A 27,827-nucleotide genomic window follows, 5' to 3' on the forward strand; every position below is an offset into this window, starting at 1 on the left:
CAGAAATAAAACAGACTTTTAAATATTCAAGTGTCCCCGAGCTTTCATCTATAAAGTAATTTGTGTGACTTTGGTCTGCTCAAAAGTTTACATTAATCACACTACCAACTGGTTCTGTCCTATTTCGACCAGTGTCTCTCAGTGTACGTGCAATGTGTTTTTTCTCTCCCTCTCTGTCACATACGCACATGGGGAGCGCACTCGCTCTCTCTCTCTCTCTCACACACACACACACACACACACACCTCTCTGTGTCTCTTCGAGTTAATAGTTTTACAATTTTTCACCCATACCTCATCGAGGTACATAAGATCTCTTATTCTCATTTTATATCTCCTGTGTCCATCTCTCTCTCTCTCTCTCTCTTGCCGTATTGCATACATAAAATAATGACCAGGAGGAAACGCAAACCGTTATATTAACATCTCGCAGCAGTTTATTTGAAGTGTTAAAAATGCAGACGGGGTAAAATTGCATATCATTTGTAAGATACCAATAAATAGGCATTTTGATTGCAAGAATGGTAGGAAAGACAAGGATATCGCGACAAATCTTCAGCAAAAGACAAAATCTAGCATTAGAATCTGGATGATCATTTAGTGAGACATACACGATCAGTGGATACATTTAAAGCTGTGGAAAGATGGATCATCGTGTCACATTAAGTTTACAACGGAAAGAATGACGCGTTGAAACATTAATACAGTTTGATATCACAAGAAAGATACTGGATCAGGTGGTTAATGTCTCCAAGGCAACACTCTAGACAAGTGCCTACTGTCTCAATAGCCTCACCGAAATATCTTTTTCAATACTGATTTGGTGATATGATGTAACGACATACTATTCTGCCGCCGCAACTACAGGATTAAAAACACACGAATTCAATAAATCGAAAAATATGCACGTTGCAAGCATTCAATTTATTCAGTAAACTCATTTTTATTAAATGTATAAAAAAGTTCATTCTGGAATCTTGAATAAATGTAAAAACAGGGTGTCGGGTGTCACGATTATATACACTAAGGTGAAAAAATATATATGATACGAAAATACACACAGTGTCGCTATCGTTTCTATACATTACCACAAACTGTTAAAAAACGCTCTTTAAAACATTTAAAAGAAGGCTTACAACCTTTTGAATCTCGGATAATTCTTTTTTTTTTTCTTTTCATAGTAAGAACGTACTTAGCAAAAATTTGTGTGGGATATACAAAAACATACAGTGACGTAAACTATTTAGAGAAAAGGTTTTTGCCGGAGCTTATGGCGCCCTCAGAGGAGTCTCTCACACGAGTTACGCGTCCGGCTGAGGGGCAATACTTTGTTCATAGCGCGTCCATTTGTCCTGCCCAACACTGCAAGGTAAAGAAAACCAAACACACAGAAAATAATACGTAAAAATATTAAATAAAGAGTGCAACCTCAAGTGAACGTATTCGCTGCTAATCCTCATCATCTTTTGGCCATGGGAAGCACTTTATCATCATGTTACATAGCAAACACGTATAGCTGTATCCTGAAACATGAACAATGGTGTGGGGGTTCTGAAAAACGGGGATCCACAGTTTTGATAACAGGTTGTTTTATTAAATGAAAGAAAGATGTTATTCAGAGGGGTGAAGGTTCAGGTGCAAGTTTCTTCACTTTGTCTCCCTCTACAAATTAATTTTGTTTGATCGCAACTGCTGATCTGTAAATTAACAAACATGTCTGAAAAAAGGAACCAGTGGGACTCGAACCTGTCATCTACTGCTTTCCGGGCAGCGACACTACCACCAGACTGTCCCTGGTTGCCGGCAGTGACACGATGAACATGGAACAAATATCCAAGGTTGTTTTATTCTTTGACCCACGACGATTGACAAAAGTTGTGTTATAAAACCCTCCCCTCCCCCTCCCCCAAGGAAAAAAAAAGAAACATAACAGAGATGAGATTTTATATCAAAGGCGAAATTCATCGGTAAGCGTATTATGTTGTGAGAGCCCGCGAACATTGCAGCAGACACATTACGTTAACTCTATGGAGGCACGGGCATTGCACACACTTCAGGTATGTGAAATATGACGTAAGTGCTGTAATTGTCTTGAACAGGGTAGAAAATTCGAACTCTTACGTTTCATGCACAAATGGCTTGAAGTGCCAGTAAGTAGGGATGGTTCTGACATGGTCTAATGTGCTCAGAACAGGTCTGAAGTAAACAAAATCACCCGTCGTTATTCTTCGCAAACAGTTATGCTAAATATGTTGAGTACGCTTTACAAATTCTGGTCGTATTGGTCTAGCAGAGTTGCACAGTGGAATGGTTTAGGTTTAATATTATTTCATAATTGCATGCTTTTCCAAGACTTTGGGTCGACACTTCTTTAAAACTTTATTATCTAACCATAAGCAAAACACAATTTGGTGGCGCGATATCTAAACAGGAACCACTTCCTTCAATATTCTGTTCGATACGGCGTGTGACTTACAGGTTGGACTTCTTGATCTCTTGGCAGGTTTCCACCATGTTGGTGTTGATCCAGGTGGTGTAGAGGACCTCCTCACCGTCACACAGATGACACTGACCTGTCCAACTGGTGGTGGACTGGCCGTTTTCACGGACCACGGTGAAACCGAAGGATGGGAAATCGTAGTTGTTGCTGGCGTAGCCGACAACGACAGTAGGGACTGCAATCGATAAATTAAGAGAGTGGAAACTATCACTCATGTCACATGATCAAGCTGTCAGCGTTATAGATTATCCCAGTAAGTTACTATACCCATGATATTTCGCGACGTAAAGGAACACTGTGATCCAATACCGATACTATTCATGGACTCGCCGTATAGGCGCAGATTTATGCAATTCCTGACAATTTTGCTTAAATCTACTTGAAAGAGCAAATCTACAAAGTTTAACCTCCGACCAGTTAAGTAGGAAAGATTTGTCGTTAATCTCGCCAGTTCTTTTGTTGGCGAATGGGTAAGTTTTTTTTTTTTTCTGTTACAAAATACTTAGTAGTGTAAATCACGAGTATCAAGGATTTATGAAAAGTGAGTAATGATTGGAGCTCCTACGAATAGTAGTTCATTCCCACATCTTGGCAGGATTTCAACAAAAGATACACAGATACTTGAATACTTATATATTTCTCTCATCTATGACATACACGATTATGGAGGAAATGCACACAAAACATTGACAGGATCGTCAATGATAAAACATCGTATGTTGAAGGTGGTCAAACCGACGCGTAATTCCAGCGAGTTACCTGAATATCCGAGAGAGACTTCGTCCGCGGTCATGTAGTCTCCGAGCATCATACCCGTGGACGTCTTCGTGATCGTAATCTGGTCGTTGCACTCGTTGTACCACACTCCTTCCAGATCACAGAATCCAACTGAAGGGGATATTCAAATTGTGGCGATAGATGTACTTCCGTGAAGGATAAAAAACAATCAGGTAAACAAAAGATACGAGGAAATTGAATACCAGACTTTAAAAAAAAATGAAGGATGTCAAAAATTGATACTTTCGATTAGCTCAGATTTACCAGACGATTTATCTATCAAGTTGCACTCACAAGTGCGAGCGTGAGTGGATGTGTGATGTACGCGAGTGATGTATTTCTGTCGAATAGCAATGAGGGATAGCTTTCAAAATGAATTAACTCACCTTCCTCGCAGTTCACGCCGACGTATCCAAGGCGGCACTGGCAGGTGTAACCCGCCACTCCATCGATACATGTGGCTCCGTTCTGGCAGGGGAGGCTTGCGCACTCATTGATGTCTGTCGACGATCGAAAAGAAGACAGCGACGTTATAACGCTTTGTTCTTCACTTGCGATTAGAAGCCCCCTCCCATCCCCCTCAAAAAAAAAAAGTGTTACCAGAGAGTAAGCTCCCCTGTTTTCTGAGCATATTCCCACAACTGATATTTTCAGGAGACAGCGAACAGATATACGTACAAAATCGTGTCATTGTTCGACTTCAGGCTTCGTGTACATTCTAAAAATTTCCTGCCCTATCAAACGTGCGAACTTTTGCTGTCATTTTTGGTCTTATTTATAACTTATCACATGAACTATGCACCTGTGATGTAATAATACAACCCTGCTGCAATACCTCCTGTGGGGATGAGGTCTTTGCTCATGAAGAATTGTTACTTGACAATGAACCTTCTCTGCCAAATCTTTGACGGCATGCCTGTCTAAATTTGTCCCGTGAAGATTCATGTTATATCTCTAAATGTTATCTTACATCACTACCATTACCACGATCACTTGACAAGAACACCACTAGTTGCAATATCGTACATTTTACTCCCAATCAAAATTCACAGTGCATACCAATCTCGCAGTTCCTGCCGGCGTAGCCTGGGGGACACTCGCACACGTAGTCGGCGCCAACATTGATGCAAGTAGCTCCATTTTCACATGGCATGCTCTGGCAGGCATCGAGAGCTGCGAAAAATAGGATTGAATATAGATTACGATTGACAGTCATCATTCAAGGGTGTCTCAAACTCAATCTTATGTAGAAATGCAATGAAAGGAGTTCCATTTATTTTTCAAGTAAAGGGAGAGAAAAAAAAAACCCAATTTTTGTTTGAAAACCCACAATGTTGCAGAAGTCTCTTCAAACCTCCAGAAAGAAACCCCCTCCTCAGGAAAGAACCAGGTAGTGTTTATTTATTGTGTTACATAGTTCACATCACAATTATCAAAACATTAGATGCGGGGGATATTCAGTGTTTTATCATATTGGCGGAGAGAATGCTTTCACGTCTATTATTTTCATTTTGAATACTGACATCGATCTCACTCTCCTCTCTTAATATGAGAGGAGAATACAATACATATTATGTATTGTATATTTAAAAAACGAGTTCTTTTCAAAACGCTTTCATGATTTTACTTCCAACTCATGGATTGTACTTACAAATCTCGCAGTGGGTTCCGGTGTAGTCCGAGGGACACATGCAAACGTAACCGTTAACACCATCGACGCATACGCCTCCATTCAGACATGGGTTGCTTGCACATTCATCAATGTCTGTTTGAAACGGAATAAAGAAAAAAAATATCAATAAAATTCGCATCACAAAATCCTTCATAGGATAGATCACAAATATCAAAAGGTTGGATAACAGTTCCTAGAAGGGTCTAGAATTCATCTTCCACCATTTGGGAGTTTACTTGCAGTACAGAGAAAAGGATCTAAAAAGAAACGTGTCTACCCTGAAGCGATTTGCCAGGAGAATAAGCTTTTCTTTTTTTTTTTCTTTTTTTTTTTGGGGGGGGGGGTGGTTTGAGTGGGCGGTATTTTAAGATCAAAAAACATTACGTAGCAACTGCTATCAGATATGCTTTGCATTTTCATTGTTACCCGACTAAAATTCGTCATTCATGGAAACTAATCATAGCGATATTTTACACATTTCTTATGCATGGTAAATTATGTGCCCATTTTAGAGCAGAAATCGAGTCATATGAGATATCAGGGGCCATGCCATGAAGCACCAGAGTCATTATGTTTGTTTTGTTTTGTTTTGTTTTTCTTTTGTTTTTCTTTTTTTTTGCGGTGGGGTGGGACAAAAATATCAAAAGAAAACTTATCAAATACCAGAGTATGCGATAATCCTTTAAACATCAAATTTGTTGCTAAGGTGTCCACTTATCGTAGGTTCCGTCATTACGGTTGTGCCTGAACCTACAGTTTCAGTTTGTCCCATTTAGTCGATGCATGCTGGGCAATAACTAAGCAGGCATGATGGCGACTGTGACTTACTGATCTCGCAGTTGCTCCCGGTGAATCCAGGCACACAGTCGCAGGTGTATCCATTCACACCGTCTGTACACACTCCGCCATTTTGACAAGGATCGCTGGCACATTCGTCAATATCTGAGAAAAAAGAAGGCATATTCTACACCTTGTTAGGTTTCGTTAGTATTTACGTACATTCTAAATTTTCCGCGTGTATAGTAGTGACGAGGGTTTAGTGCTTTGAAAATATCTCATATGCGACGTTGACAAGTAAACAGAATGTAATGGGATCAGAGGCGGTCATTGATATACGTGCGTACAATATTTGATATAAAAATGTTATAAGCCAAATATTGAAAATTAAAAGCAAGTGCCTATATCCTTGCGGTATATTGTTGGAAGAAGTCAAAATAGGTGTTAGGAAATAAGTGGTGAGTAGGAATGTAATTCACAAAACGTCGCAAAACACAAAACAAAACATTTCACCAAAAATTATGTAATTACTTTCCACGAGGACATGAAAGAAAATGTATCCATTTGCTCTTTCAACAGCCGGAGTAGATGTCATTTTCATTCCAAGAAGTGAGATGGTAAAACTCCCAATGAAGTGCACCGTCTATTTATATTTATACCACGTTGTGTTTTTACATAAATAATCCCGTATAGGGGGAAGAAATGTAAATCCACAAGTTTTAATTTGGTTACGTCGTAAACTTGCACATAAACATAAACACAATAAGATCACATCGAGCATTGCTTAATTAGTGTTAGTGATCCGCGTATCCCACAATGAGACTCTCAGATTAAGCAATAGGTCAGAAAACGTGTCTAAAATGTGGTCAGTGCGTCATAAGATATCAAAATGTGGCGTGTTCTGTTAAGTGTTCAACACAAGTATTATTGAAATTCATGGCAAAACAAATAGCACATGCGTTACCAATCGTATTCATTCCAGCCATCTTATCTTCACCGACATACACAACCACACTGCCACAAACACATGGACACAGAAGCAGACACACCGCATTGAAACTGCAATTCGCAATCAGCACCAAGCCTAGAAACGGGATATTCTGTGATTATCAACAGAACTGAACAAATTTTTTTCTTCAAAAGACATATATATATATATATATATATATATATATATATATATAGGCCCTACATAAACAACGATAAAAAAAATACATAGTTTTTTTTCAAGACACTCAAACTCTAAAGAGCTAGTTTCGGATATTGTCTTAACACGCGCTGTCCGCGTTTTGCTCCAGTGTGGGTTATCGTATACATTACTTGTTTCACAGTTAACACCGGTGTAACCAGGAGCGCACGTGCAGGTGTAACCGTTGACCAGATCCGTGCAGACGCCTCCATTTTGACATGGGTTGGAGGCACATTCGTCGATTTCTACAAGTAATGCGAAGTTGGATGAAAATAAACTACGTGTTAGTGGAAATACAGAAAATCGAAAATGTTTTGACATTACGGAAGGGAGGGAAATATTGGTGGCCCAACAACATGTCACACATTCTGAAAACAAAACAAATCACACCACCAATGATATCAAACTTAAAGTAACAAAAACTTTATTCTCCCCTCGCCTGACACAGCATCGTCCCAGTCTCGATCCATCTGTTTTCCAACGTGGTCCGAACAGGCCACACATGACAACATGAAAGCATTTCTCTTTGGAATCTAGTTGGTCACTATATAGTTTTTGTATGTATTACTCCTGTTCAGAATAGAGGACATACTGCCCAGATTTTGTGTAATTGACCCCACAAATGGAACTTTAAGGCAATGGTCAGGATTTGCACATACCTGTTTCGCAGTTAGTCCCTGTGTAGCCAGGTGCACAGGTGCAGACGTAACCATTGATGCCGTCTGAGCAGACGCCGCCATTCTGACACGGGTCCGACGAGCACTCATCAATATCTAGCGGGAAACAAAGACGTACATGCTGAAATCATTAACCACAGTGTGAACCAGTTCAAGCCATTTTGGTTTACTTCAAATTTGTAGAAGCAGTCACCAGTTTAGTTCAGTAAATATATTGTCGGTTTCTTGTACTTTGTTCTGATTGCTTGAGCACTATGTTATGTTATATGATGAGCACAAATCACGAACTTTTCTTTTTCATCATTTTATGGATAAGACGTTGTCAACCCACAATATGTGTTACAGTCATTTCCTTTCTTCTTTCCTGTTTTGCCGACAAGTACTTGTAAGAAGATGCTGGCTAAAAAGTCGTGCACATGGATATAAATACTTGGATACATTATAGAACTCGTTGGAAAGCATAACCTCGGAAACCACAATTGAATAAAACACTTTTATCTGTTTTGTTTTGTTTTGTTTTGAAGTTGTAGTGTTTCATGAACTGCTATGACGACGGTGCATATCAAAGCAAACGGCAATTATCCACCAACACATTTTAGTTTGTCATTGTCTATTGAGCGATGGCGATACAGAAAATGTGCGCTGTGATATTTTCTCTTACTGATCTCGCAGTTGGTGCCAGTGTAGCCGGGAGCGCAGACACATTCGTAACGGTTGACTCTGTCGAGGCACACGCCGCCATTCAGACATGGGCTACTGTCGCACTCGTTGATATCTGCACGAAGTGGACAAAACACCACAGAATGATTTTAGTTATAAACTGATTGGTATATAGCCTATAATAACGTGTAAGTGCGAAGACTTGAAACAGGAATTACAAAAGGTATTATTCCCCATATATCTTTTAGCTGAACTTAGAAGCGGGTGAGCAACTTTCGTGGCAGGTGGAAGCAGGAAGCGTATTTGTAATCTAGTAGTGAAATACACAGATATTCTTAAACAGTACAGAGGTCTCGAATAAGAAAAACGAAACAAAAAAAAAAAAAATAGCCATCGGGATATTCAACTTTTGTCGGTAAAAACAAAACAAAGCATAATGTGTGCCCTCTATGTTAAGTACCATCTCACTGGTTGTAATTTGGGGAACGAAAGAAGATTATAAATCATCAAATGGACTGAATTTGTGAACTCCTCGCTCTTGGAAAAAAAAGTACCTGTTTCACACAACGTTCCGGTGAATCCTGGCAAGCAGAAGCAGACAAATCCATTCACTTGGTCGACGCACTGTCCACCGTTACGGCAAGGCGAGCTGGCACACTCATCGATGTCTATGACAAAAATGAAACATCAATACAGATTAGACATGTCATTTCAGTCATACTACGACCAGATGGTATTGTGACACAATGTCATATTTAGAAGTGAAGCTCATTTCTTGTCCGTCACTTGACTATGTCGAATTCCTTCACCTGTCACAGTAACTTATTTCAAAGACAATTTCAAATAAAATACTGGATAATTACTAAAATTAAAGAAAGAAATCAACATCAATATATCAAAGTAATATCAGATTAAAAAAAGAAATAAAACATTTCTTACTGATTTCGCAGTTTGACCCTGTGTATCCTGGGGCACATGTGCAGATGTATCCGTTCACAACATCAGTACAAGTTCCGCCATTTTCGCAGGGCATAGAAGCGCATTCGTCACGGTCTGTAAACAACAAAACAAATCCATGCTACGTTCTTCATTGTACATTTACGATCGAGTGTTTCAAACAAAAGTAATTGCCGAGTAACCGCTTCCAGTGGATGGATAGAAAATGTACTCTAGAAGAAAGATCTTTGTTTAGGGTATAGACTACGTTTGTGATGTCATATTGATATCGATTATCAACATACTGGTTATCTTGGAAAACCTTAGATAAGGATAGCATGTACTTGTAACAGGTCCGATTAGCTTTCGAATAAAATATTGCATATCAATGGGTATCCAAGCATACATGCGCACTACATAATTATCTTATTCCCTCAAGGCTCAGCTGATCTACATTACTTACATCTGGCTGAAAATTAAACGTACAACCAAATGAAACTTAGATATCCTTCCTGAGTGGGAAAGGTGCGTCTGTATCACTTACTTTGTTTCTTCTTTCAATTAGATAAGGTCCACAGATTTCCTAATTGACACAAGAAAAAATATACTCTAGGGCTTTTTCCTACCCGTTTCGCAGTTTATGCCAAAGTAACCGGGGGCACAAGTACAGAAGTATCCGTTGACTTGATCCGTGCAGGTACCTCCATTCAGACAGGGCATCGATGCACATTCGTCAATATCTGATAGAAAGAAAAATTAGTAATACCAACGTAAACACAAGTAAACGAGTTTCTCATCTATGGGTAGACTCATTGTGTACATCAGCAAAAGATCGCAAGGCAAATTCAAAACTATATTTCATGCTGGTAAACAGAACCCGTATAATCAACTCGGAAGCCTGATTAACTCACCTATTTCGCAGTGCGTTCCGGTGAAACCAGCTGCACAAGTACACACGTATCCATTGACCTGGTCGGTACATGTGCCTCCGTTTTGGCAAGGGTTCGACGCGCACTCGTCAGTGTCTGGGCACGTGTGAAAATACAATCACAAGAGTGTCATTAAAACTAAAATACGAAGTTATCACTTCAGTTTTAACAATATCAAATTCGCGATTTAATTTCTAAAACTTTCCGTTCAGAAAAAGAAAACTGCAACTTGTTACAAGCAATAGACACCATCGCCATTCAACGACATTTCATAGTTTAAAACTAGATGCCTTATGGAGCTGTTGTACATGTAGTTATTTAAGGTAATCTAATTACAAAACAAAAACTGGCAAAAAAAAGAAACGCGGGTGTAACAAAGGTTATGAAATGCTGCGCATTACCACTGATTTGCGTGTTTGCTTTTTTTTTTTTTTTGGCAAAGTCTTTGGTGTGTTTTTTTTTTTCCAGACAAGGTACCACTGATGCTCACCTGTTTCACAGTGGGTGCCTTCATATCCTGGTGCGCAGGTACAGAAATAACCGTTCACCTGATCTGTGCAGATGCCTCCATTAAGACAGGGGTTGCTGGCGCATTCGTCGGTATCTACATGTTGGATGCGAGAAATGGCAACTATGCTTCGAAATCGGCACTACATTTAATTCAGATTGGGCGGGATGAGAACGGAGGAACGGTTAGGTATTAGAATTCTGTGTCAATATGTTTGGGTGACGTTATTCAGATGCAATCGAGTGAGTGAGAGGATGTAAAGAACAGAGAAAGGCTGAAAAAAGTGAATGGACAGATTAGAAAGAGTAGCAGCTTGCAGGAGCCTTCTCTCCAATCTTCTGCAGATTCTTGCACAGATTCTTGCAGCGGATAGACGTTTGAGGTTGTGAACAGTTTATGACATACCATTGCAATTTCATGGTCTCACACATTCAGCACAAAGTATCGACAATCATCCAAAAAGAACATGTGGAGTGAAGACGTGAAAATAGTGACATTGGTTAGTTTTTTACTAGAATACTATGTTTAACGTAAATCATCACTTGCCGACAAGATTCGCGCACACGCAATACACACAAACACACACACATACACCCAACCACAATACGCAGAGCTCCATTACACATAAATGGTTTCAAACACATTGCATGAATGCAGTTATGACATTACTGCAAACACTCTTAGCCGGTTTCCTTAGATAGGACGTGTATTGATGACGAAATGCTTACAGGCTTCGTGATGTTCATGAGAAATAATTTTAATTAGAAATCAATATCTGGACAATTTCCACAGACTTTGGGTTTTATGGGCATAAATTGATATCCACACAAATCATGTGGTGCTTATTTTCATAATTTTATGACACTGGACAACTAATTCACTCTGTCTGAAGATTTGAACACGAAAGACTATATAGAGGAGACTGCAAGAAACAGGGCAAAAAGGATTCAGAATGGATGGATAAGAAATAATTATATCTGGCGATCGTGAAGAAGTGGGACCACATGCACCATCAGGGTATTAGTATCTGGATGGGAGTACTTGGGTTGGAGTCAATTCAAAGTAAAACGGTCACAGCGAAAATCATGCTTGCAAATTAAGCTGTCAAGTATTGAATCCAGTCATAGAAAAAAAGATCAAATACATCACATCATCCATGCTGGATGATTTTTACTCTTCAATCATTGAGGGGAAAATGCAAAAGATGACTCGGGGAAAAAATCCACATTACAGTACCAAGTGACAAGGACTTTGCTGCAAGTTGATAATCCGCGTTTTTCGGTCTATTTAGTCTACCAATGTCAAGTTAAAACAACTACTAGGTCGTGATGAAATTCTCCGGGGCGATGTTGTTCTTATTCTTCGTTTACTCACAACAATGTCCATCACACGCGGTTCGTATACTCTTTATGCACCACATGGCGATTGCCGAGTGTGAAAACAAATTAGGTTTTTTTCCGACTTCAAGGGTCACGTGAATTACACAAAGTAAATGGAAATTAGATTTCATCGATCCTCTGTGGAATAACTAATTGCTATTCTCACTCAGTTTGACTGCTCAGCAACTCACCGACTTCACAGCGGGTACCTTCATACCCAGGAGGGCACGTGCAGATAAAGCTATCAGCCTGGTCGATGCATGTGCCACCATTCAGACACGGGTCTGATCTACACTGATCAACATCTGAAACATAGGAAGTTGATCCTGCCGTTAGGAATCGTTCGGGTCATCCAACAAAGGTAACCCTACGCAACTAGATGATTGTTGCATGACGGAAATGGGAAATGAAAAAAGAAAAAAAAAAGAAAAATAAGAGACAGCACATATGGGAAGATGGAACAAAGTTTCCGCAGCTATTAACAGGAGAGGGCTATATGTAACTATGAATATGATGACTTGTGTACTAAGATGTATTACAATTGCCTTCACCGGATTCCGTTCTAATGGTCGAATTGATATCTAATGATCTAGATAGTAATGATGCTTACTAACGGAATGTCGCCTTTGCTACGGATGTTGTCAAAACATATACGCAAAACACCCATTCACAATCAAGATCTACAGTATTTTTTTTTTACCTGTCGTCTGCAGTTGAAGCCAACAACTGTAACCATTCCGCGGTCGTTCTTTATGGCGCGTTATTTTCAGATACATTCAACCTTCAGTATTCTGCATGTAAATTAATCACCTATTCTTAAATAAATTGTATGTAGCCATTTTCTGTTGATTTTTGTGTAGACTTTACAATTGTAGAAGATCCGAATCATTCTAGTCAAGTTTTTTCTTCTATTTTAGTGAATATTCTGATATGATTTCATAGGAAATGGTAGATAATTTTGACTCATAAATCGGTTAGTTGGAATCCTCACCTTTCGCCCGGGTTGCCTCCAAGGCGGGGTCAGTCCGTGTAAGCTGTAACATACCGCCACCATTATGCCAGGATGGCAGCATGGCCCTTCACCTGTTGCTATATATGCCACTGAAATGCCGTTTCGTCGACAATACATGTATAGATTAGAATTAGATCGAGATTTAACGAGATAATAAAAAAGAGAGTCATTGCTTCCAGGAAGGTTGCCGTCCCATCCGTTAAAAGGAAAAACATGAAATCCGTATTTTTGTGGAAGATAGGTACCTCTCCTGCTCATCCCGAGGAAATAGTGGACAAGAATGAGCCGTACCATGTCGAATTTTCACATTTGTGAAGCACAGAAGAGTCATTGCGAAATCAGAGCACGTATGACAATTTTTAGTGTCAACTTGTATTTTCAAAGCCACTGTTCTCCGTGGACGAGTCATTGTACAGGGAAAACAGCACATTCATTGTTTGACACGCAAGCAAGCGTTTTCAACAAGACCAGGTCTTCATCCACACACATTCCACAAGATGCATAAAATCGAGCACACTGGAAGGTATCGAGGCACCCTCCTCCCACCCAAGTGCAATCAAAATCATTCGATCTTTGCGAAAACAAATCTGCCACTGCAAGCTGCATGCACTTCACCACACTCACGCCATTAAAAACACACATTGTTTTTTCTCATTCTCAAGAACACCGCAAATGTGATGAAACAAGATAGTAATGCTAGTAGGATTAGTGCTCCGACCGACATGGACACAGAAATACCAATCTGCAGTGCACATGGACACAGAAATACCAATCTGCAGTGCGAATGAACTATACATGGTGTAGAAGTGTAGTCTGCAATCACTAAGGAAATGTCACTATATGAGGAGTAGTGCGCCTCTAGAAGGAATGCAGTGAGTGAACAAGACAGTATTACGGACAGCACAATGCAGTGTGCCGTCTTTAATCAATGTCGGTATTAACGTCTCACCTTTGCTAGTATAATTTTTCTAAACCTACTCGTGTGTGGCAAGTTAAATGTTAGTCGTGTTAGCGTAATCATCATCGTTGGTAGTGCCCTGGAGATGTGTTAGAAAATAGTTCCTCGATTTAATTGAGAATTAGTCACAAAACTAGGAAGGATTGCGCATATAACTTTGAACTGGAAAATAGTTGCAAATGAATGAAATCTTTACTCCACATGACATAATATACTATACCATCTGTGACTGAAAACATTGAACACAAATGTATACATGAAGAAATGGATGTTGCTAAGTATGACCAGCTATTGGCAGTTTGCATAAAACTACAAACACCATACAAACGTGGTTAACATGGTATATGTTTACCTCCCGAACTAATGTGTACAAATACATATTTTTGATGCTCTAGACAAAGGTTTGGGTTTTTTCTTTTGGTCTACATGAGACATGGGATGAATAATGCCTGGATGATTTAAAATTCTAGCAATCGAGGTTGTAGGTATAGCTTCATTTACTTGAAGCAAATGAACCACACTAAATAAATGAGGGGGAGGGGCAGGTGGATGGATGATTCGGCTGCAATTCCAACTTTAATTCTCTATCGACTTTCTTTAGTGCTCCAAAATTAACGAGCTAACCCCTTCTGTCCCCGTTCCATGAATATCAAATTTCAACGTTACCAATCTCGCAGTGCGTTCCCTCGTAGCCGGGGGCACAGTCGCATACATATCCGTTGATACCGTCGATACAGTTGCCGCCATTCTGGCAAGGGTCGCTGGCACACTCATCGATGTCTGGGTGTGAAAAAGAAGGTGTGTGTGCGTTCGTTATTTGTGTGGGAAGAGGGTGTGACAGATCGACAGATGAAGAAGGACCAGCATATCAGTATCCTTCACGTATTGCCGGTCATGCCTGTGATGTACTTCGTTTGCATTCCGCGTTTAGACATCTTTAAGGAGCCTATTAGACCTTTTCGTTTCGCATATCAAAATCTTGAGCAAACCTTTCTCCCAAAAGGTTCTTTTCGGCGACTAGAAAGCTTGCGCTTCATGTGCCTTTTTGCAATGCTTTTATAAAGATGGCAAGGAAACCATAGAGCTTATTTTTCCTTCAAGATAGGCTAAATACAATATGCTGACAAGAAATGACATCTACTCACTGTTTTCGCAGTTGTCACCGTCAAAGCCAGGGGCACAATTGCAGATGTACCCGTTGATACCATCAACGCACGTGCCACCATTTTGGCACGGGTCACTGGCACACTCGTCAATATCTGGGAGAATAGTGGAAAGAAATAGTGGAAAGAAATAATGGATAGATAAATGGGAGGGGCGAATTGAAGGATTGTAAAAAGGAGTGAGGGAAGCGAGGATAGCATGGAGGAAGCGAACGAGCAAAAACAAGCCACGCATTAAGCAATGTTAAGATGGGAAGTGACACGTCTTATGAGAGGCGGGGGGAATCAAATATAAGGATAAAGCTGCCAAGATATTATTGTATTTGTCTTTCTCAAGTTTTGCTGATGAATTTCCAGATTCTTAGGGTTTGCGATTTTACAATTCCTCTAGACAATCTGTTCTCATGAACATTCTTATTGAGAAAATCCAACTTAGATATTTCAGAGGTAGGGTAATCAAAATATATAAACAAATGATGCTCATGCCTCCATTTGAAACTAGTGAATAATCTCTCTATTTTAACCCTATTCTAACTGGGCTATTTGAGACCAAGTTTTTACTGGGGGGGGGGGGGAGGGGGGTCAATTTGACCCCCCCTTCAGATCTCGGCCGCCGATCGCGCGATCGCCGCAAAATTTTGCCTGAACATAGAGCCGGATGTCAACTACAAGATTACATGGTCCTACAATAGAAAAATGTTGATTTTTTTTTTTTTATAAATTAATTATGCAAATTAACGCATGAAATCATATTTTCACCTATAACTCCATCAAAAAGACTGAAGGATTATTAAATTTTTGTGTCAAGAGTTCCTCAAGACACATCAAAAAATTTTCTTGTAAAAAAATAGCGCAATCAAAATCATTTTCTTTTGTTTTTTATTGTTTTGTTAATTTTTTATGTATTTTATTGTTTTTTCGATCTTTTGTTTTCTATTGTTTTTTTGCCAAAATTTGTTGGAGGCATTTTTTCAAGCTTATCTACATTAGAATTGATTTATTTCAATGGTTGAAAGTTGAAATAATCTAATTTATATCAATTAAACAAAAAAACACAGTTTGCATTGGATTTGCACACGAAATCATGAATTTGAGCTGTTTTCGGGTTGACATGCATATGCAAAACATTGCATAACTTCAGAACGGTGTGCCCGGACGTCGCAAATTTGGTCTCAAAATATGCGGAAGACTTCAATGAAAAAAGTCATGAAACGACGCGGCAAAATCTTTGCGCGTTGCGGAATCGTGGCGCGAAACGTCGAGGGGGGGTCAATTTGACCCCCCCCCCCCCCCAGTTAGAATAGGGTTAAATGGTAAATCAATGCCTGCAGATTGCTTCGGGAACAAAGTGGTGGCGACAAAAAAAACGAGGATAATATAATGCGATTTCGTCAACCGACAACAAGCAAGAAAAAAACTTGACCCCAGCGGTACCAGGAATTGTGTCGCTGTCACAGGGGTACCCAGGGGTATCCATAAACCAAGTTATCTTTAATATTACTTACTGTTCTCGCAATGTACACCATCAAAGCCAGGCAGACAATCACAGGTGTATCCGTTCACACCGTCGATGCAAGCTCCTCCGTTTTGACAAGGATCGCTGGCACACTCGTCGATATCTTTGGAGAAGAAAGGGGTTTACTGAAAATGTAACGTCTTGATACTTGTTTATTTGCCATACTTAAATCCTCATCAAGTTGTACGTTTTGTCGGAAATGTTGTCAAGATTTATTCTTTTCATTCTTTATCCTCCACGTTTTCACAATAGTACGCCTAATGCCCAGCGCAATTACGTATTTGAGTCAATGTAAATCCAAGAGAACACTAGACAAACATTAAAAAAATCCATTCCCTTTCAAAATTTTGCTTATTTGAATGCACCCCATTCTGATCCTTTTTGGGAGCACGATGAACTGTATGTTAACGCCGAGGGTTTTGATACACTTACTGTCTGCACAAGTGGGGCCAGTCCATCCTGGGGCACAGATACACTGGTAGGCGTTGACGAGATCCACACAGGTGCCTCCATTCAGACAGGGCATGCTGGCACACTCATCGATGTCTGTAGGGGAGAGGAGCATACGTGGAGCACGATAAAATTGGCGGCTCTAAAAAGATTGTGTCGCGAATCTTGCAAGAACGAAAAGCAATAGTGAAGGTCGGAACAAATCGGTCTCACAGCAAGTCATGAAAATCACTGACGTTTTATCAATTACTTAATTGGCATTGACTTTGCATTTGCCTCTTGAAGAAATTACCGCGCCCTTTACTAAGGTGAGGTATTTCTTAGACCCAGCGTCATGATTCTTCCATTTATCTCCCCGACAATCATCCCTTTACATTTTCACTCTTTGTAAACCTGCCCGAGTCGCTAAACCCAGTCAGCGTCAGTCATTCCGCTGTCAACATAATCAAAATAAAGAATATAACCACACATCTTGAGAAAGAAAGTGTTTTCCCGATAATGTCGTTGGTCTTACTAATTTCGCAGTTAGCTCCGGTGAATCCGAGTGGACAGGAACAGGTGTAACCATTGATGCCATCAATGCAGATACCTCCGTTCTGACAGGGGTCGCTTGCGCACTCGTCGATATCTGAGGTAAAAGAATGAAGCATGCACGTTCTCACACTCCCTCGTTAGTTATTCTTTCTTATCAGAAAAGAAAACGTATTTCTCAATAGTCTCTGGGTGGGAATGCTGTTGGACTCTGAAAAAAAAAAAGATCGAAGACTTATGGTCCTTGGCCAGTGTTGGCGGGATCGTCTTAGGTAATGTAAGCGTACCATCATTTCTGTGTCAATGAAATCTTTAAGGCAGTAAAGGTCAGGTATTTAGGTGAAAATTGAAATACTGCATTTGGCACACATCGCAACTCTCTCCAGACAGACGAACTCCTTAAAACACGTTCAAACGTGAGGCTGTTCAAGACGATGCATGCATACACAGAGCCATACACACTCACGCACATGTGCACTCGCACGCACGCACACGTGTTTATACAGGTTACAACATGAACGCACACTTTTTTTTTTCGAATGGAAATCAATGTTGCATAATGAGCCACATCATCCAGTGCTATTTGCATAACAATTCCATCACATACAAAGGAGTGTACAGGCTGATGTACAAGCGTGCACAAAATACGGGATTATTCTCACATTCATCTATAAAGGGTGGTTGATTAGTATCTATCAACTACTTCAATCAAAAACTAATCTATGAGGGGATATCAGGGCTGTGAAATGCCATTTGTGTTGAGCCAAGGATTTTACAGGTTATTAACTTGCGTGCTTATCTTACTTGTTTCACATCGTACTCCGGTAAATCCTGGAAGACATGTGCATTCGAACTGGTTGATGCCATCTGTGCAGGTGCCTCCATTGAGACAGGGGTCGCTTGCGCACTCGTTAATGTCTGTGAATCAAAATCAATGCTTTATTGATATGTTGCTTTGAACAATTGCCCTTTCAAAGGGCCCATATCGTGAAGTACAAAAGTGTGTGATTACCGAGGCTGATTGGAATCATTTTGAGGTTTTGAATTTTCTTCAATTTTTCTCCCTCTAACAAATGACATTTGTAAGATCGCAACTGTTGATCTGTAATTTAAAAAACATGTCGGAAAATTTTGCAATGAACACATTTTCTTCTTTTTCTGTGTATTTGAACATAGTGCAATCGTAAGTTTATGGAAGTGTCATTTTATGCAATGGCCTCTTCGCGTCATTATCCCTTTCCTTGAAAGATTCTGCTGATTAGAAGATGTATGCCACACACACGTAGATACGAAAATGCACATTTTCTAGAGATTCCCTGTTGCCAAAAAGTGAATCATTTCATTTCCAGTGTGGTGTTCGACTTGTGAAGACATCGAGGGTAGAAAGGAAAGTAGAATATGACCATGACCTCTCCAAACTTACAGTGCGGACAAATCTTATTCCATTATGGTGCATGTTATGGTTCAGAATTGAAACTATGCCACGTCTGTTCTTCTTTTATCCCAATCTTGCTCTTTCCGTGAAAAACATACAGAACCATTAACGCAAATTTTGAACATTCACACTCACTTGTCGAACACAGGTCGTCGGTGAAACCTGGTGCGCAGACGCAGACGAACTCGTTGATTCCATCGATGCAAGTTCCACCATTCTGACAGGGATCACTGGCACATTCATCGATGTCTGCAGAAATAAAAAAAAAGCAATTAGATTATCATGGAGCGACTATAAAATGGTCTAGTTGAGGTTTGCAACTAAATACTTTGTCTTAGACAAAGTGCTTGAGTTTGATGGCCAACCAGATGTTGGGCATATATATGTGGTTAAAACTGTAAAACTGCTGATACCAAGGAATAAAAGAATGCACTGGATATGACTTACGAAAATGATTGTTTGCAGAGAAAAAGCTCAAACTGAGAGAGCGCTATCTATCGCCAAGAGTAGATAAGATTGGACAGAGACTTTTCTTGTGAGCAAAGACACAACAATGTCGTTTCTTTCTGAGTGTGAAATTTGGTCGTAGAGTACCGAAGCGAATTTTATTACATGATACTAGTAAATTATGTGCATGACCATCTTAGTGTATGCATAGATTATCAATGGAACCTCTACTTACTGGTGGAGCAGTTGAAATCCGTGAAACCTGGTGGACAGTCGCAGGAGTAGGCGTTGACGAGATCGTTACAGATGGCGCCATTCTGACAGAAGTTCGGGTCGCAGTCGTCACCGTCTACATGGAACACGGATCAAGAGTTCACGACATAGATCTGATTAGCACGGCCTCGTGAGCTTATACTAAAATTTAGTATACCTAATGCAACACACGGAATCATACCGCAAAAGCATGCATTCTGAATGTATTTGTCGCATTTCAGCATCCAGTAATTCACATTATATTCACGTTCGGACCATATCAATATTGACTCTTTGGTCGCTGAAAAAATAACGAGATGATCAGCCTCAATCACTCGGCGACGACCATATTACTGGAGTACAAGTGGCAGAAGAGCTTGATCTAATATTACCTTCAGCTCTAATGCGAAGTTAGAGAGGAAAAAAGGAAATTATTGTAAACAAGTTTCGAAAACGTACATCATAGGCATTGCAATACAAATTGCACTGATATGAACAAGTGGACCCTCAAGTGGGTGTGAAATAAGCATCAAAAGTACTTAATGTTTTAACGTTAAATCACATATCCGTGCTCCTTGTATAACGTAAGATGTAATTAAGTGATGAGAATCGTTCTTTGATTAGATTTTCCCAGTCTTACCAGATGTGTACGAGATGCTGAATCCGCGGTTGACGATGTTTCGGTCGGTGCTGAAGACAAACCAGATCTGATCTGCACTTATGGTGATGGGACCAGGCAGGCTGCTGTCGGCGGTGAGGTTACCCTCAAAGGAGCCGATGGCCTGGTTGAAGTCTGCCTCGGGTCCGACACCATACTCGACAACATCTGCAGATCGAAGGTTTTGCGGTGAGAATTTTCAAGATTCATTGCGATTTTGTGGCACAGATATGCGGGATAAAATCTGACCAATATTTCAATATTTCACCAGCTGTTCGTAACTAGCCGGTTCATCAATATTCTCCCAACGATACTGATTCCCAAATTATCCTTCAGAAAGTTTCTTCAAGTGCAAAGGCTCTACACATGACGCATTTACTGTCGTTTTGTCTAGCATTCCTTGGATACCGATTTCTGATGGCGAGGATAACATTCCTTAAAAAGTATACTAACGAATGTGATAGTGTATTGATCCATTAAAATAGCTTCTCAAGGTGCCGATTGCTACAATTCATCTTTGATCGGTAGTGAAAATGGTGACTAATTCCATATACACTCATCATGAATAACAAAAGTCTTCAACAGACATTGCAATGTAAGGATATATTCGAAATCGATCTATATTCGACTTTGTGCCGTTACTATTTGTTCCTGTCAGTGAGCTCGTTAAGCTCGAGACGCGCACAGAAATGTGTCGTGAGAGTGCGAAGGAAGAAACCCAATCAAATCACCTTTGAAGATTTCTGTCATCAAATCGTCAACGGAGAAAGTGATGCTGCGAGCATTGTGGATGCGCACGAGGTAGATACAATTGGCGCGGTTGTTGTACATGGCCGGGTAGTTTGGTGACTGCACCTCACCGCTGTCAGTGAAGACGTTGTAACCGCAGTTTCCCCCTAAGGACATAAACATTTCATTTCATTTAATTTATTTGTTTAAACAAACAAAACATTTATTTACTTATACAAACACAAAACGCGTGTGGTTGTATTGTGATTTACACCTTTAACATGTCCTCATTTCCATAAAGTTGTGATACGTAGGGAGATGGAATGACAGTTTTGAATCACTTTCCACTTACGAACATCACAAAAGAAGCAGTATTTCTCACAAGCTCATATACACACAGACAGACATATGGTTCTTTTTGTGATTGATGTGATTTGTGACACATTCAGCTGGCTAAAACATGTTACCAAAGTCCAGTATTTTGGAGACGGAAATGATTCAGCGTCTTGAAACATCACATGGTACTCAAGCACACCAGAATTTACGTAATAAGATACGATTGAGGATTTAGTTACCGTAGAAGATCTCGCAGTTAACTCCGTGAAATCCATCAGGGCACTGGCAGGTGTAGTAGCCAGCGCCGTCGACACAGGCAGCTCCATTCTGACACGGTGAGCTGTTACACTCTCCTGTAAAATCAATGACATCAATCAATCATCGTTTTTTACTTGTTTATTATAATGTTTAAGGTAAGACAGACTGTTGTTTTTTTTTTATTTGAGCCTTTTGCTGTGGTTGCAGAATTTCCGAAAACTTTTTTAAGAGCTGAATTTATTAATGACCATTAAAAAATTCTTTTTAATTTTGGCAGCATTTATAGAAGTAGAGTTCTACTTTCACGCTGCAAAAATAACCACTTTCCTTTAATCCTACAACACCAAGTATACGGTGAAATTTCAAATAATTGCCAGGTTAATAACGCGGTGATTTATGCGCAACATTCTTTATCCTGCCCTGGGTTTAAAAATCAAGTTTGAATTCCTTGATTAACTGCTCTCATGACGATTATTCGTCTATTATCAAGTGATGTAAAAGAAAAATGTATGAAATACTTCCAAAATAAGTTAATGATATCAATTATACATAATGTCAGATGACTGTCCGAAAACATTTTTTTGGGCAAAATCTCAGATATTGTTAGTTCAATTTAGTGCCACACCGACAATTATAAATGCTATTGATTCGGATTATCAGAGGAGATTTGCGGAGTGAAAGCGAAAGGTGGTGGAAAATGTGGTCATTGCTCTCCAGCGATGATTTGCGACAGCTCAAAGATGAACTCCAGAAGAAAGAAAAAACAGCGCACACCCGCATTGGCGCCCGGGATGGGAGCTTTAAATATCTTTACAAATTTTCCTAAAGAGGGAATCCAAACAAATCCTACCTATTGTATGGGTACCGTATCTTAGTTCTTTTTTTTTTCTGTTTTTGGAAAGATGTACTCCCCCTGGTAGTTCTCCTCTCGTAACAGGACATTTGTTCTCGTTTTCAAACGATGGTTGAATGGCAATGGATCGATGCAAATTGAGCGCTCCGTTTCGCAAGGGGCATTGTGTGAGCAAGGTGTGGCCGTATTGTCTTCATTTACGCAATGTTGATGGCGCTTAGACTTCGCACCAGGCATTCGGATTATGTCAGTCATGGGATCATGTTACCCAAATGACACAAATATCAGTGTGTTTATAGGCTCGAGAGTCGACATGATAAATAAGTATATGAAGTTAATTTACCTTTTCTAGGAAGAGACTATCGTGCCCAACAAAAACTGGGCAGGAGGACATTACATAATTCAGAGGAGAGATCAAATTATATGCATAATACATCTTGGTGTGTCTGTATGGATGTGTGTACTTTATGCATTCACGTATGTACAGAATGTGGTTATCCACGTAACGCTCACATACTTGTCCTACTCTGTCATCACAAAAAGAAAAAAAAAAGAAAAAAGCTTCTTTCAGTTCGACAAAAATCTACAACGCAAAATACACACATTGTGACGAAATCAGGCGATTTCACCAACGTTTTTGTGCATACGAGGTGTTACGAGGTTTGGTGCATTCTTGCAATACCAAGGCATGTTGGAAACGGTTGCGTTTCCGCGGTATGCGGCTGCGGGAATCGGATTATGTTCATTGTAAAACCAGTTCATATAGTTCCGCTTCACCGATCAGCAACAAGTGATCGTATTAGCGACAACAGGGAGCGACATTCTGAAGGCGCCACGTATTTCCCCAGCAGATATACAATGTGCGGAAGACACGCGTTCATGGCTGCGCACTTACGATTTTGTTCAATCTAAGTGAAAAACTTTTACTATTTTTTTTTTTACTATTTTGAGCGGCAGTGGCATCGAATAGCCGCTCCTATGATAAATTTATGGCATGTTAATGCCCGCATTGAAAGTCTACTTAACTATTCGTTTAGATAATGAAAGTATACGCAGGCCCTATACTGCCATTTTCTACTTTAACTGCGATGTCTTCTAATAGATACATACGAACCGGGAATGATGTCCCCTCTCCAACCGCCACCCTTTTCACTTCGGTGCTTACTCGGGCCAATAAGTCAGTTCGTAGTTCCACTTTGCGCATGAGCAGAAAATGGTCATTTGTGATAACAGGCATGTTGGTTTTAAAATCCACTGAGATAAGCTTATGTGATGTAATGAATATTCATGCAATCCTGATAAAAGGTGCTTGCTAGCACATGCACCTGACAGCAACAAAGCGTTCATTAAATTCCGGGTATTTGGCAGCATCAGCAATAAAAATGTGCGCGCATGCATTCAATGCCCCAAAAAGATGAAATTGATGCTTTTCCAGTGCAAACTGACGGGCCATTCTAGTCATCTGGATTATGCAGGACCATACTTCGTTTGAACGCGAGTGCCATAAATTGTTCAGTCGGGGAAAGCTGTACAAATGTGTACATGAACTGGCTTTCAAGAGTTTGCTTTCGAGTTTGCTGCTCCCACGTGTAAGATTCACATGCGTTCCTCCCTCTATTACTTTGTTGCAGTTTAAATAACATCCCATAGGTTGTCGCAAAGATAACCATGACTTACAGATCCATGATCTGAACGCTTACTCTTGTGTAATCATTGTCTTGTATTATAATCTGAGTTTTTTTTTTTTTCTCATTTTCAAATAACTCATAATTGTATTACTAGTGGCCTAAATGTGATTTCATTTCATTTGTTGTCGCAAAGATAACCATGATTTACAGAAGTATCTGCACGTTTTACTCTTACGTAATCATTGTCTTGTTTATATAATCTGTGAGTTTTTTTTTAATTTTCTCATTTTCAAATAACTCATAATTGTATTACTCGTGACCTAAATGTGATTTGTCCTCATTTTCTCCCCCGCTCCTTCCAAAGCTTGATGTTATACAAGATACAAGATAGAACGTTAAGTATAGGTTTTCTTCAATTTGTCTCCCTCTATACAAATTATTTTTGTAAGATCGCGTCTGCTGATCTACATTTTTTTATAACACGTTAGTGTCGCTGCCTGAAAGCAGGAGATGAGAAGTTCCCGCTGGTTACCCCCCCCCCCCCCCCCCCGACATGTTTATTAAAAGGGAAGATCGGCAGTTGCGATCATACAAAATTTCATGTTTACAGAGGGTGATAAGTTGAAGAAAACCCATACCTCAATCTTCACTCATCTGCTTAATAATCTATTGCTTTCATTTAAGATAAAACACTCTTTGTACACGAGGACCTGTGCCATCACTATTAACAACCTTGGTTCTTCTGCTGACCATTGCATTTTATTATTTAGACGCCTCTGATTTTTCTGAATTTCTTCTCCGCTTAAGAGCACCAAACGCTAAGTACACTGTCACTTAAAAATATAAGGCGCAGAGGAAAGAATTGTTACAAATTGTGTTCAGTTCACAACTGAATGAGAACATTGTTTGTCCGACTCAACATTTGGTCTCCAGTTTATCACGAAGCTCCATTAACAATGACCGACAGGGACCGACCACGAACGGTCATCCATCAAGGACTGGAACTCATTATATACCACCGGATATTCTGAACACAGTCAATAGCGACACTTTTAAACTTCAAGCAACTACTTTATTCCGCAACCAAGAATCAAGATTCAAGGACTAACAGAGCAATATCACGCACTCCCCCTGTCCTCCTCGTTTGGTTCCAGATGGAACGTTGAGGAGTACCTTCAAGAAGAACTCTTCGTATAACTCTTGAACGCGTTAACATTAAATGGTTTTCTTCGTCTTCCCACAGGGCGCTTTACTGCTGTAGAGCACGTGGGGAACACGTCAAGTGGTCAAAATTCATGAAAGAATGGTTCTATTGCCATTCCTTCCTCCGGAGTTCAGTGAACTCGATCTAAAAAAAAAAAAGTTAACCAATTTCACCACCGTATGCGATAATTTCTCGCTTCATGAAATTGTAAAGCACAAAAATGGTATCAGTCACATTTTAAGAAAAGGAGATACCCAAATTTTCCTTAAACTAACGCATCAAACCATTTCCCGTTAAATTAGAATTGAACACAAGTCTGGGGATGTGATATCTCGAGAAATCAACGAGTCGCAGTTCCTTCATTTAATCATTATGACTTCAATCTCTCTTGCCATCGTCTTTCCTTTTCCGCCTTTGTTTTCTTTTAGTTCCTTGTCTCTTTCCGGTACGATTGGTGTTAAAAACCAAGAGAAAAGAACACAGGTGTTCCATTAAAGATGTAGAGTCTAGACAATGATTAAAAGGATTCAAAGCCCATAAAACTACACACCTCCCGTGTGTAGGACCTACTACCATGTAAAACCGCATGCTGAAATAAAAAGAAAGAAAATCAACTCCCTCACAATGAGGTTTTCTAGCAGTGTATTTTTAAAGCAAAGTAGTTTTGAAGGCTGTGCGAAGAACAAGCGCATTTCCTTCCTCTTATTTTTACTTCTGGATTACCTGCATAATACAAGGAGGAATGGACTCGCAGTTGCCTGTTCCGCACATGTTTGACCAGACATGTAAATTTATAAGTTTAGAGGGTGCACGAGGAAACCCTTTTCCTGCATTTCGATAACGCACCCTGCAGAACGCCCAGATGCCGAAGGAATGCGATTAAACAAATTGATTTTCCGTTCCCACTGCAAACTTCGCAGTTGCACGCTGTCTTTACAGATTCTCTTATGCTAGCATTCAGATCGATTCAACAGCCAAGCCAAGCTTTTTCTTTTAGAAGAATTCATTATGCTTTCATTGATCCATTTATATCTCCCTCCTAAAAGCATGAAAGAACTACATCCATTTGAGGTACTTGAGGGTGTTTTGTTTTTTGTTTTCTAGATTGAGGAAGCACCGATAATTCGAGACTGCATAAGGTGGGGAATTTATTTTGCTCAATTATCCTGGTATCTTCTTTGTTTTTTCTTTGTTATACTTATGGGGTGGGAGCTATAAATTTAGTTCACCCTCTCTGTCGCGGTCAGTTCAGAATCAGATGAGATACGGTCTAGAATCTAGATCCTCTAGATCTAATTGTAACTCCTTAAATGTCATGGCCAGAGAAAAAAAAAGAATGCCAGTTTTTGACATGCAAATAATGAAAATGAAAACGATAATACGCCCTTGGCGGGCTTAACGAGACTGGAAGAAGAAGGAGAAAGAACAAGGAGAAGAATTCAATGCACAATTTATTGTCGGGGTTACCTCAACTTTCATTTTTGGTCATTCTCCACAGCTTGCAAAAATGTTAAGTGCAAATACAGTCTTCTGTCATAAACCTTGAAGTTGGCTAATAGCGCGTTGTTATACCGGAGACTGGCTGCTTTAAGAAGAACGGAAAGGAACTTACCTTGTGCCTGCGACAATGCAATGTAGGAGGCCACAATAGCGGAGAGAAGTAGAAGCCTCATATTGAATTCAGGAGGGTGGGACTCCGCTGTGGTGAAAGAAAATTATGGAGTGAGAGTGAGACCAGTTTACAACCACTGCTGGAGGTAGTCTGTCGGTTGGGGCCTGGCCGGTGGGTATACACACGGGCACACACTCACAGAAAAAAAAATCACCCCTCGCGTCCTGCTGCGTCCACGTTTGGCAAGGCTCCGCGACTGAGTGGAGTGGATGCGGACTCTGCGGGTGACTTCACGCTCAAAGTAAAGCTACTGAGGTGACGCTACCACCAGTGAAACACAGTCAATAGGCCTACCAACCATAGCCTCAAGAGAATGAGAGCGAGGATGAAGCACAAGAGTCGTTGGTAGCTCTCCCAAGCGTAAAGTTTCGGCAGCCGCACCCACTTGCAGTGGGACCTTTTCATTCAAGAAAGGGAGCTTCGCTCTCCACGCCACAGTCTTGGTGTTATTGTTCGGTCCTTTTCAAAATCTGTTTCTATTATTTTGGAGTTGAAAAGACGGACTTCTTGTTCTTCATCCATGCCAGGTACAATGCCTCTCTCTCTCTGCCTTTCTTTCTCGCTCTCCCTCCCTTCTTCTCTCTCTTCTGAGACGCTCCAGCGCTTTTAAGAGGGTCGTTTTGGGGAGAGATTTGTCACGGCAATCCCTCTTTCTTTCAAATGCAAATGCAACACTCTCCAAGAATTTCAAGTCAATGAATGCTTTGGAAATACCGATGATG

The 27,827-nt window shown here is 40.1% G+C and overlaps 1 protein-coding gene across 1 annotated transcript; it reads right to left on the minus strand.

Moving 5' to 3' along the window:
- Nucleotides 1-431: 431 nt before the first annotated feature.
- On the minus strand, nucleotides 432-27,746 carry LOC140231446 (uncharacterized). Its single transcript, XM_072311572.1, has 27 exons — nucleotides 27,046-27,746; nucleotides 21,730-21,843; nucleotides 21,157-21,321; nucleotides 20,408-20,593; nucleotides 19,751-19,864; nucleotides 19,204-19,317; nucleotides 18,438-18,551; nucleotides 17,617-17,730; nucleotides 17,085-17,198; nucleotides 16,642-16,755; nucleotides 15,119-15,232; nucleotides 14,640-14,753; nucleotides 10,607-10,720; nucleotides 10,099-10,212; nucleotides 9,814-9,927; nucleotides 9,191-9,304; nucleotides 8,806-8,919; nucleotides 8,253-8,366; nucleotides 7,574-7,687; nucleotides 7,046-7,159; nucleotides 5,777-5,890; nucleotides 4,928-5,041; nucleotides 4,336-4,449; nucleotides 3,663-3,776; nucleotides 3,259-3,387; nucleotides 2,476-2,674; nucleotides 432-1,361 (listed from the first exon to the last, which is right to left on the minus strand). The coding sequence occupies exons 1-27, from the start codon at nucleotides 27,104-27,106 to the stop codon at nucleotides 1,301-1,303; spliced, it is 3,195 nt and encodes a 1,064-aa protein (XP_072167673.1). The 5' UTR covers nucleotides 27,107-27,746; the 3' UTR covers nucleotides 432-1,300.
- Nucleotides 27,747-27,827: the final 81 nt, after the last annotated feature.

This window comes from Diadema setosum, chromosome 8, assembly GCF_964275005.1.
Source record: "Diadema setosum chromosome 8, eeDiaSeto1, whole genome shotgun sequence".
NCBI classification, from domain to species: domain Eukaryota; kingdom Metazoa; phylum Echinodermata; class Echinoidea; order Diadematoida; family Diadematidae; genus Diadema; species Diadema setosum.